This window comes from Mobula birostris, chromosome 24 (genome assembly GCF_030028105.1).
Source record: "Mobula birostris isolate sMobBir1 chromosome 24, sMobBir1.hap1, whole genome shotgun sequence".
Lineage (NCBI taxonomy): Eukaryota > Metazoa > Chordata > Chondrichthyes > Myliobatiformes > Myliobatidae > Mobula > Mobula birostris.
The window spans coordinates 59,061,329-59,074,222 of NC_092393.1; the positions used below are offsets into that span (position 1 = coordinate 59,061,329).

The following is a 12,894-nucleotide window of genomic DNA, read 5'->3' on the forward strand; positions in this document are numbered from 1 at the left end:
AAGGAGGTTTAAGACGCTCCTTTCCCCCTCTAGCCTGCAGGTCATCGTGAGGCAATGTGTAACCCACGTCTTCTGCACTCTGGTTGATCTTTTATTGATCCTGTTATAATTACTATTCTATAGATTTGCTGAGTATGGTCACAGGAAAATGAATCTCAGGGTTGTATGTGGTGACATACTGTATATATACTTTGCTAATAAAATTTACTTTGAAGTTTGATCGCCTACCTCACATGACACGACACATAACAAACGAACACTGCATAACAAAATGTACTTTCACCTCAAGAGAAGGTACCAACACAGGTGCACTATTATTTGTAAGGTTGTGTTTATTGATTTGTTTTGCATTAGGTTTCAAAAATGACCAAAATATTTCATGGCACATCTAAACAACATTCAGTTCAGAACATAAAACAAACTGTATGGAAATGGCATAATCATATTGAAAGAAACCTTCATTTTCCCCCTTCAGAGTTAACCTCTAGCGACATTCGAGTGTGTTGTGAATGCTTGGGAAGTGTATGATCATTCATTTTGGTAGAAGGGTAGACTATTTTCTAAATGGAGAGAAAATCCAAAAATCTGAGGTACAAAGGGACTTGGGAGTCCATGTGCAGGATTTCCTAAAGATTAAATTGCAGTTTGAGTTGGTAGTGAGGACGGTAAATGTGATGTTAGGATCCATTTCAAGAGGACTAGAATATAAAAGCAAGGATTTAATGTAATGTTCAAGCTTTATAAAGCAATGGTGAGGCCTCACTGAGAGTATTGTCAGCAGTTAGGGAGTGGTGAACCTCTAGAAATCGTTAATGTGAAGGCCAAGTCATTGAGTATATTTAAGGCAGAGGTTGATAGATTCTTGATTGGTCAGGGCATGAAGAGATATGGGGAGAAGGCAGGAGACTGGGGCTGAGAGGGAAAATGGATCAGACATGATGGAACAGCAGACTTAATGGGCCAAATGGCCTAATTCCGCTCTTATATCTTATTGAATTATGGTTTTCTTACAATATGAAGATGTCTTTGTCTAAATTGTAACCAAAGAACCTTGGATTAACCAGTTTAAAGATTGACATTTCGCAACTCTGGTGAATTATATGAGAGATGGAATGAAATCACACTGAAATCTATCATTTTACCTACATAAGTTGTATAGTAAGTTCTGAAATTTCGATCACAATTGCCAATCTAACCTTTTATGAACTGTGAGGGTGCTGATTTGAGTTTATAATTTGTGTAGTGCTAGGGATTATATTTGGTGAAATCAAGTGTGTTCTTTTGCCACATTAGCTGCATCTTCGGTTGTTTTGCCATCAATATTTATGTAACATTTTTTGGTTTCACCTTAAGAGTTTGTAGGTACATTTGAAAATGTAAACACAAGTGGGAATTCACTCTTATTCTTGATTGTTTTCAAATTTTATTTTAGATCCTGTACTACTCAGGAAAAGGCAAAATCAGCTTGTAGTTAACATTTCAATGTTTGATATGTGATATAATTAAATAGAATTCTGCTCGAAGACTGCACTAATCATAAGAATCAGTTATGATCAGATGCATTACATCACAGGTGAAATTGATTAATAGAACTAATTGTTCTAATAATCGAATTACATATTGATTAATGGACATTCATTTTAAAACACAGTCCATTTCAAATGAAATGTTCAGACAATGTCAGGATACAACAGCAGAGCTCAGCCTAAGCACTCTATCAGCAACAATACAAGTTATTGTGTTAACACTATTATCCATTTTTATATCAACTCAAGATAACTTGAGTCAGTTGTGTCGAAATACATTGCTTATACAGGAGTTAAACGCTACAACATAAAACAGAAGAATGATTTTCCCATATGCTTGCTCTCAAACATTCTGCAGATCTTAACATTAACAATCATTGAAAATACATATTTTGAAGATGCAGACAGCTAACAGTACCTTTGATTCAATTCAGGACTATTCGTATTTTATACATGTAACAGGAACAATGTAGTCACTACTGGCAACTCCCACATTGTGACATAAGCTACACAGAAAGGTATTTTGGTCTTGTAAGCATGCAGAATGGTGTCCTAATATCCTGAGAAAGTTATGAACCATTACAGAGAAAAGTTTACAACATTTAAAATCTGGCAGTTACTCATTCGCAACAGTTCAGTTAATTACTTACTTCCTTTCCAATTCCATCTGTCAATATCTAGCATTACCTTAAGATTTAAATTTAATCTTTTGCACCTTAGTTGTGCTCGTATGTCTTCCTCAGCACAGGTCAAAGATCCCAACATTATTTCAATATTTATTCAGATACCAGGGGCTGTAGCGGTTTTTCATTCTGTACAAATCAAAATAAGCTTTATTAAATATTTAGCTTTATCCATTAATATGATTTTAATGTGAGAAATGCAAGATTAAGAATAGCCAAAGAATTATTGTCGGTACTGAACTGGCTGCACTAAATTGCTAAACCATGAACGAAGTACAAACATAATAACTTCTAAGCAACACAGACACAAAGCTGGAGGAACTGAGCACCAGGTAGCATCTATGGAAAAGAGTAAACAATTGAAGTTACAGGCCAAGTTCCTTCTTCAGGACTGAGAGGGAAGTGGGGTCGGTGGGGGGTGGTAGTTGGGTGTGGGGATGCCTGAATTAGAAGGTGGAGACAGGGGAAAGAGGCTGCTGTAAGGTGATAGGTGAAACCAGGTGGGTGGGAAAGATCAAGAGCTGGAGAAGGAACAATCCGATAGGAGAGGAGAGTGGACCATAGGAGAAAGGGAAAGAGGAGGGGCACAGGGGGAAGTAACAGACAGGTGAGAAGAAGTAAAGGGTCAGATTGGGGAATAGAGGAAGGGAGAAATTGGCTGGAAATAGGGGTTGTGGGCTGCATTTAACCCTCTCAGCAATGCCTTGTGATTTCCACAAAAAAAGAACTTAAACAATTATTGAGCCTCATCACCTGACTTAGCCAGCTGTCGAAGCATTGGATCATTCAAAATTATTTAAACTTAAAAAATAAATGTATAAAAATTTACAAGCTGAAAAGAAATGAAAAATATTCAAGCAATGAATCAAGTATTGAATGACCATATGAAGTTGGTCTGTTGGAGGTGTTTTATTGTGTTCTTCATTCCAAGTGGTGGGGTATTACTATAAAGGGCATCTCAATGATTCCACGAGGAAATGTTGACAATGTACTTAAAGTAAATTTGGGACTTTATGTGCCTGCATGAAATCCATAAGTTTTTCATGCAAACAACTTCTAACATTTCAACAGTTAAAGTGAACACTAGTCTTCATGAGGAAATATTTTCGAACAGATTTTAGTCACGGATCCAACCCAATAATTATCTCTACATTCTTGGTGAAAATCACTATGAATTCAAATCTTCATTTGTAACATTACCAGGCAAACACTTATGTAACAATTCTTTGCTATTTAAATTAGACATTATCACCCATTTAAATGGCCTGATCCTTCTGCACGGACAGTAGTAATCCTTGACGCCCACATCCACCTCCTGTCTTGACCTGTAGCAGAAAATGTACTCTCCAAAGCAACAATCCATGGGGTGGTCTGACAGTGTAGTGGTTAGCACAATGTTTTACAGCACCATCAACCTGGGTTCACTTCCCGCCCGCTGCCTGTAGGAGTTTGTAAATTCTCCCCATGACCGTTTGAGTTTCCTACAGGTGCTGTAGTTTCCTCCCATATTCCAAAGACCTACCAGCTGTTAGGTTAATTGGTCATTGTAAATTTTGTAAATTGTCCTGGGAGTAGACAAGGATTAAATTTGGGGATTGCTAGGCAGCGTGGCTCGAAGGGTAGCAAGGGCCTATTCTGCACTGTATCTCAATAAATAAATAACATTTTAGTAGATACTAATCCATAAATGCCAGAGGGCACAAGTAAACTGAATTTAAACATTCACACAACACAACGACTAACCAATCTATTCCCTAATCTCAGAGTTACAGCTATCTGTACATGGCACAAAATGCTGTTACTTTACCTGTGAATTGGAAGAATGGTGAGCAGTATTGAATTTCTTTTCAGTAGTGGTTTCTAAGAGTTCTACGGCCTGTGGAAAGAGACGTGAATGAGTATCATCTGACCTTATTTTCATCTCTTTGTTTTGAGCTGACAACGAACTGTTATGAAAGGAAGTTTGGAAGGCTGAATAACTCATATTTAGATATTACATATAGTTGGAGATTTAAAAAGCAAAATAATAAAACATAAACAGGAAGATAAAGAATAAATTTGCAAATCAAAGACAAGTTTCAAATGCAGGTCAGGAACTACACAAGGTATTCCAAATGAACAGGAGGAGTAAAGTAACAAATTACTGTGCAATTGAACTATCTGAGACATAGCTCAGCCTGGAACAGAAACTAGAACTACAACATCCCTAGTTTCAGGGGAGAGAAATGAAAAACAGCAACCTTTGGGGAGATCATAGTGAAATGAAAGAGAAAGCAGGGTGGATGTTCACTTATTTGATATGGTTCTGTTCAAGGAGCTTGTTGACGATAAGAATTGAACTGAAGCACAGAAATCCTTTGAGATAATCAATACATTCAAAATGAAGGACATGAGTTATTCCTTGGAACATAGAAGATTGAGAGATTTGATAGAGATATACAAAATTATGAGGGATATAGATAGTGTAAATGCAAACAGGCATTTTCCACTGAAGTTGGGTGGGACTACAAGTAGAGGTCATGGGTTAAGTTTGAAAGGTGAAAAGTTTAAGGAGAACATGAGGGGAAACATCTTTACTCAGAGGGCCGTGAGAGTGTGGAACGAGCTTGCAGTACAAGTGGTGCATGAGCTCGATTTCAACAGTTAAGAGAAGTTTAGATAGGTATATGGATGGCAGTGGTATGGAGGGCTATGGACAATGATGCAAGTCATTGGGACAAGTTTAGATGGTTCGGCATGGACTAAATGGGCCGAATGGCTAGTTTCTGTGCCGTACTTTTCGATGATTCTATGACTCAGAAAAACTATAACTTTTCCTTTATTGGTTTGGGACAATAATAATGGTGCCTGTTTTATGTGTAAATCATGCATTGAAAGCATCTACTCTGCATGTTTTGAAGTACTGTTGCCTTTTCTGATTCATGGTGAAGTTTGAACTTCCTGTGTGATCGACTCCAGTGACTGACATGTCATGCCCCTATCACAGTTGTGCTCATGAGAACAGCACGCATTTCTGACACACCGTTGGGAATTAGATCAAAAGGTTACAATTTATGACCTTTGTTATTCATTCAAAGTAAAAGAAATAAATACACCGCTCAAAAAGTTGGGAACGGTACAATATGCAATCCAATCAGGCTCATTTGATTTTTTACTGACTTCCCCATATTGATCTCACCCTGCATTCTACTGAGAGGCGGAGTTAACATAGATTGCACCTTCTGTGCAACGGAGAACACAATCAGTGGCTCTCACAATGACTGTAATATCACTCGATCTCAGCATGATAGAAATTTTCAACCAATATATTCTGGTGATATTGGATGGGGAATAAATACAGGGTTGGAAAATGAGGAAAATTCCTTTACTTCCTTTAAAACTGTGGGACTTTTAAGATCTATATGAGAAATCAGAATCTAGATTTATGCATCTCATCTTCACGTTGGCATCTCAGACTTTGTGGAACCCTCTCAAAAATATATCACAGGAACACTTGACATTATTCAGATCACATTCAGTTTTCAGAATCCGGGACCTTGTGAGTCAAAACCAAGAGTGCTAGTACTGAGCCAAGATAATGATGCAAAGCTGCAAATAATCTATTTTTATTCCAGGAAGATGACAAAATAAGGGCATTTGCTTATTGTGCTGTATGTTAGTGGGTTTGCTCTTTCCTGTTAAGGGTAGCTTCTGATTTTAAAAATCCAGGATCCTGATAGTATAAACTGTTGGTGACCAAAATCTGTCAGATTTGTTTCTATTTACAAATCAACACAAAGTTTCACAGTTTAATCATATGAAAATGCTCAAATCGCCAAGCTATTATATTCAAATCCAAATATCCATTTACGTTTCATTGAATGATAGTTATCTTACTGTCTCGTGTGGTGGAGCAGCAGGTTTCTTATTAAACATTTTCTTGTGAACAGTATGAAGTATAGGAGCAATGAGAGTTGGATCCACATTCTTGGCACCTCCTGATTTGGAAAGAGCAGGGTTATTTATGACTGTAGAACTATGAACTATCTGCATCAAAACTATCGTTTCTAACATTTGGACAAAATGTTGGTTTAAAATTGCTTGTCCAGCGAAAAATAAAATTTTATTGAGCACAAAGTTGTTAATTCAGCAAAAGAAACTGAACATTTGTAACATATTTGAAATATAGAGGAAGAAATGTAAACTATGGAAATTTTACACTAGCCTTTATGTTCAATGCTTGTAATCTGGCAGGAGCAAAGCACATTGGGAAAGGTGAAGGTGGAGATATATTAATTTATACAGTACTAATAAAAAGATTTAAAAAATGAAGATAAAAATACAGTACTGTGCAAAAGTCTTAAGCACATAGATATAGCTGGGATGTCTAAGAATTTTGCACAGTACTGTAGTAATTCTATGCATTGCATTGTACTGCTGCTGCAAAAATAAACAAATTTCATGACATATGTGAGTGATAATAAATCAGATTCTGATTTGGGTCTCTATTGTGGACAGAGTGGGTAGGGGGCAGGGAGAGGGGTATCATGGTTGGGGTAAAAGGGAAGAGAAAGGGGAGAGAGTGGGAAGCATCTGAGAGACATTCTGTAATGATCAATGAACCAATTGTTTGGAATCAAATGACCTGCCCCCCCCCCCCCGCCCAGTTGCTGGCACTCCTGTTCTGCCACCTGCCCCAGTCTGCTCCCATGGTGTTCCACCCTTGCCATTCCCAACATCCTATGTTCTCGCCAGATTTACAAACTTGCTTTCCATGCTGACAAATAAAGTACTGTGCAAAAGTCTTAGGCAACCTTATGTGTGTACTTAAGACTTTTGCACAGTACTGTATTTTGATCTATATTATTAAATTAATTAATCCATATTTAACTGGCAAGAGACCACTGTCAGTGTACCACCCCACTCAGTCAAACTAATTAACATAACCAATTTAGCAGAGCTTCAGGGAGTTCTCCACTGCACTACAGAGAGTTTCTATTCGACTGCTACTTTTGTCCCTGATAGAAAAAATAATCAGAACTGCAAATTGTTTAATAAAAATGATCTTGTAACAGTTACAGGATCCACTGAGAGACTAAGCCAGGATACACAACACTGTATGACACATTTTCAAATAATGAATTTCCAGATACAAAAAGATAGGTTTAATCCTTCATTACAAAAGATGAACAATCTTTTAGCATAAAAAAACTAACAAAACTAAATAAGTGATCTAATGGTCTATTAGCGATATTAGTGATACTAAGCTGTATAATAGCATACTTAGTGGTCTAATAACGTTCCGGTTAGTGGTCGAGCTAAATTAGCGGAATTAGTGCTCAACAAAAAAATGTCATTCCCTGTGTCTTTTCCCTCTCCACTAGACTAAATCAAACTAACACAAAGTGTTAATATGTAATTATACTTATTTGCTTCTACCAAGCCCCAACCCACCTGACCGATTACCATAATAAACACGCCACAAAATACAATACAGACAGAAAATAGATTCATGGCTCCTGCAGTTTTAATGTGGTATACGGGTAAGAAAGTATTTTGTGGGACTGAAGAGCATAGAACAAAGAACAGAATGGCACAGGCACAGGGCCTCTGATCCACAATGTTTGCACTGCACATGATGCCAAATTAAATTAAATCTTTTCTGACTGCACACAATCCATATCTCTCTATTCCCTACATATTAATGAGTCTATCTAACAGCCTCTGAAACACCAGTATCGTATCTGGTTCCATCGCTACCCTACCCCTGCAAGTCCACCCCAGGTACCTTCCACTGTCTGCAAAGAAACTTACCCCATGAGTTTCCTTTGAACTTTCCCCCTCTCACTTGAAATGCTCATCCTCTACTGGTTGACCTTCCTACCCTGGGAAAAAGATTTTGACAGTCAACCCTGTCTATACCTTTCATAATTTTATAAACTTTTATCAAGTTTCCCCTCAGCCTCTGGTGCCTGAGAGAAAACAATCTAAGTTACAGCTCATGCCTCTAATCCAGGCAGCATCCTGGTAAACCTCTTCTGTGCCCTTTCCAAGCCTCCACATCCTGTCTGTAATGGGGTGTTCAAAATTGCGCACAAAACTCCCAGAATGGAGTGAATAATGTATTCTTATTCCAACCGTAACCAAGGTCAATGTCAACTAATACGACTAACTCTCTAGCTTCTAAGTTAATAATATATGTGTATTTTACTTACCAGTAGCCAAACTGGTCAGCAAACCAATTGTAATCGCAATCAAGCAGCCAACAGGAGTATAATATCCATAGGACAAAGAGCCAATATTTTCAATTATGCTCTCGCTAAAACATACATGAAACATTTATGGTAATAGATTCTAGAATGCATATTTACTTTATAATTATAAGAGTTTAACAGCCCTTGGTTGAGCAGAAACCAGCTCAGGAAGTGGGTTCATTTAAAAGGAAAGGATACACTTAAGCCTTGCCAACTAGATTTAGCAACATTTTGTTTCCCAAGCAAGAATGACATTTCAAATTGAACAGTGGCAAATCTTGTGACTTTCACTGATGTGACAGAATCATTCTGATACTGCATATCCCTGAGGACAGTGCAGCTCTCTCAAACCTTTGTCTGCTCTGCCTGACTCTGGCCTCACTCTCTGGAATGATTTGCTTCCCTAGGATAATCCCCAGCTGATGAATCGAGACCTTCTCATTAAAGTACCTGAATGCAACCTATATCACTCCTCCATGATCTGTGATGAGGAAGGGAGGGAGAGAAGAACCTGTACAGATATGTTGGATTTAATGTTTAAAAGTCTCCCAGTTTCTTTTTATTTGCTGCTCTTCTCCTCTACTGCAATTTTGAATGTTAAGTATTCTATTGATGCTTCATGTTTCTATAAGACATGGAGCAGAATTAGGCCATTCGGCCCATTGAGTCTGCTCTGCCATTTCATCATGTCTGATCCATTTCCCTCTCAACCCCACTCTCCTGCCTTATGCTTCAGACACCAGGACACTCAGCTAAGACTATCAAGGGTGTGCCAAGTGGCAGGCAACAGCTTGCCTCGTGGTGGACCACCAGCAATCCTCTGATGAGTTGTTGCTTTGATAACGTAGCGATGCCACCTTTAATCCCACAGGTAAGCTGCTGCATCCTGATTTTAAACTGCTCCTCTGAGCACAACTCCTGGCTGCAGCCTCTTTATGTATAAAGACTTAGATTGGAAGCTGCTCTATTAATTCAGTCTGGTGCCTGAATGGGAGAGTAATGACAGCTATGGAGGTGGAGTCCCAGCCAAAAGACATCCACACAAGTGGTTAAGTTTCCTTCCGGTATCTTTCCTAGTCAGAAGTGCTTCTCCAGCATTTGCAGAGAAGCCCTGACTAGGCACTGCACCCATTATCTACAGTATATCACCATTTACCCACCCCATACCCCAAGCCAATCCTTTATCCCATCACCTTCCCCATCCTAATTATCCTCATTACTGGGAATTCCTCTTTCATCCTGGAAGCAGTTTGCTGCTGATGTTTATGTTATGACTGTCAACAAAAGCCATCAGAGAGACACAGCGCTAGTAGTATTAAAATCTTCATTTGGAGTCACTCTAGAGAGAGATTCTCTGACCCAACATTACATCACATTTTTATATGCTAAAGCTCAAAGGTAACAGTAGGACAATTGCTATAGTTATAATACTTCCATAATATTTCCTTTGAATTATGTATAATTTTCAAACACCTAGATCTTCACACCAACACTCCAGACACCCAAAATGAATGTTAATCACTGCCGTCTCTCAGTACATGGACAGGTCAAACAATTTAGCCCATGCAATCACCTTATCCCAGGAAGACCATTGGTCTGAGCTGTATTTTAAATTCAATCTACAATCCACATTCAGATCTGAAGACTGGTTGCTGTTGAAATTAATATTTGCGATATTCCATAACTCCAGCATACGTCCTAGCAGTGTATATAGTGAAACTGCCCAGGCTTTTGCAACTCTCTGGTGTCAGTTATGGTACAAGGACAAGCTGTTAACATTCCTCAGCTCTATTGCCTACATTGGACTCAAACACTTATTACATACTTTCTCTCCTTGAAATCACAGGATGAACAACTGGGCAACATTACGTTTAACAGTTGCCCATATACTCTGCTACTTGCCTTGAAACAGAAGAAATACAGGTAGTAATAGACCACTGCTTAACCTGCAGTGTCACTGCCATTTTCTTGGTTCGTTCCAATGTCATTTGATATCAAAAACAGATCAATCTCTCAACTTTGAAGGTATTCAATGGTTGTGAATCCAAAACACTCAAAGAGAATTCCAAAGATTCACAAGCCTTGTTGGAGAAATGTCTCCTCATCTCATTCCAAACTTTTGAGATTGTATCTTCTATTTTGAGAAATTCTAAACAGGGAAACATTATCTGGCAATCTGTCATCTCAAACACTTCTAAGAATGAATTACATCCCCTGAAAAAACAAGAAAGATGAGTTGTGTTACAGCTCCTGCCCCTAGGGAATGCAACATTCCCTTTGCATTTTTATAGTCATAGAAATGTACAGAACAGAAACAGGCCCTTTGGCTCATCTAGTCCATGCCAAACTATTTAAACAGCCTACCCCCATCATCCTGCACCAGTACCATATTTCACCATACCCCTACCACCCATGCACCTATCCAAAGTTCTCCTAAATGTTGAAATCAAACACGCTTGCACCACCTGCTCTGGTAGCTCATTCAACACTTGCACAATCCTATCAGTGGAGAAGTTTTCCTTCAAGCTTCCCTTAAACTTTACACCTTTCACCCTTATCCCATGCCTCTAGTTGTAGTCCCACCCAACCTCAGTGGAAAAAGCCTGCTTGCATTTACCCAATCTATACCCTTTATAATTATGCATACCTCTATCAAATCTCCCCTTCCACATTTCAAGAAATAAAGTCCTAATCTATTCATTTTTTTCTTACGGCTCAAATCCTCCAGTCCCAGCAAAATCCTTGTAAATTTTCTCTGTACTCTTTCAACCTTATTTACATTTTTCCTGTAGGTGGATGACCAAAACTACACATAATTCTCCAAATTAGGCTTCACCAACGTCTTATACAATTTCAACATAACATCCCAATTCCTATTTTCAATACTTTGATTCATGAAGGCCAATGTGCCAAAAGCTTTCTTTACGACCCTATCTACTTGTGACATCAGGACCTATATTCCCAGATCCTTTTCTTCAACCACACTCCTTATTACCCTACCGTTCACCATGTAAGACCTATCCTGGTCGGTCTTACTGATGTGCAAACCTCAGTCTTGTCTGCATAAAATTCCATCTTCCATTTTTCAATCCATAATGTTCTGTATGAATTGCAGACACATATTTCACTTTATTGTAACACGTATTGAGCAGGCAAAATGATTCTGTGTTGGCTAACTTACGTTTTGTCCGATGTTGGAGATTTCACCATGGTTGTGATGAAAGATGTTCTGTTCATAGGGTCTGAGATGGTGACATTAAATAAATGACAGCCTGCTGTTGACGTTTTGAGCTTCCTTATGAATCTGTCTGCAGGTGGATACAATTGAGAATAGACTCCCAGAAAAACTGAAGCAGAAAAACCAGTAAGCATGCCCACAAATGCTCCCTGGGAGAATCAGAATAAAGGGAAGATTATTGCAAGGTATTGTTCAGAGGTACAGATTTACTAGTTCTAAAAACAATGGTTTAAATGCTGCAAAAAAGAACTGAGAGAAACGCAGTGAGTCAGGCACCATTAGTGACGGAAAAAAAGGAGTCGACAAATGTCGGAAAGTAGCTGTTTCAACCTAGTGGTCTGGGACATCAGGGTTCTGTACCTCCTGCCCAATAGCAGCAGCAAGGAGGGGGCATAGCCTGGATGGCGGGGGATCCATAATGAAGGTCACCACCTCCTTGAGGCAGTGCTTTATGTACGTACTTTCGATGGCAGGAATGGGAATGGCTGTACCTGTGATAGACTCGGTTGTGGCCAAAGGAAAGTGAAGAGTGGAACTAGATAAGAAAGGTAGGTTGGACAAATGGAGTAGGTAGGGGGAGAGGAAGAAACTGTCTTCATGGTTTAATGTTCAACAGCAATAACAATAGATAACTTTTCAATCTCTTATAACATATCATCAATTAAAAACACAGGCTCTCTATTTTTTCTATCAAAGTGAGCACATATTTTAATTTATTTTATCAGCCAAGTCCTCACTTGCTAATCTAACTTCTCTACACCAAGTGTTAAGCTTGTAATGTGCTCTTTTCCCCACTGTAGCACCGACTCAAACAAACAAAGGCTCCACTAGAGGCCAAGCATAGTGAGTTCTGTATGACGCGCCCTCTGATCCAATCCAATAATAATGATGTTCAAAAAGTTGAAGAAATCTAATCAATCCTTTATTAATAACTAGCAAAACAAACAATCTTGCAGCGGTGAAACTAATGAAACTTAAACTGGTGATATTATGATGTTAAGTAGAATTAACTGATTTCAAATGTAATTAAGCATTCAACAAAAGATATGACACCCAGTCATCCCCAACTCTAATGTAACTAAACCCTTCACTTTTACCATGCCCCCAGCAATGTGACAAACTACCATAATAAATGTAATAAATGCGCAAGACAGAATACAATGCAGATAGAGAACAGATGAATGACTTCTACACCTACACTCAATTAGATTGTA

General features: G+C 38.5%; 1 protein-coding gene across 1 annotated transcript in view; it reads right to left on the reverse strand.

Annotated features, from left to right (window-relative positions):
- Window positions 1-326: 326 nt before the first annotated feature.
- The window catches only part of LOC140187074 (sodium-coupled monocarboxylate transporter 1-like), a 56,763-nt gene continuing 44,195 nt past the window's right edge, over window positions 327-12,894 (reverse strand). Inside the window, exons 14-18 of the mRNA XM_072242006.1 lie at window positions 11,624-11,829; window positions 8,404-8,507; window positions 6,086-6,186; window positions 4,017-4,085; window positions 327-2,338 (exon numbers count right to left, since the gene is read on the reverse strand). Of these exons, the coding sequence (XP_072098107.1) occupies window positions 2,303-2,338; window positions 4,017-4,085; window positions 6,086-6,186; window positions 8,404-8,507; window positions 11,624-11,829 (516 nt within the window). The 3' untranslated portion in view covers window positions 327-2,302. The remainder of the gene's footprint in view (window positions 2,339-4,016; window positions 4,086-6,085; window positions 6,187-8,403; window positions 8,508-11,623; window positions 11,830-12,894) is intronic.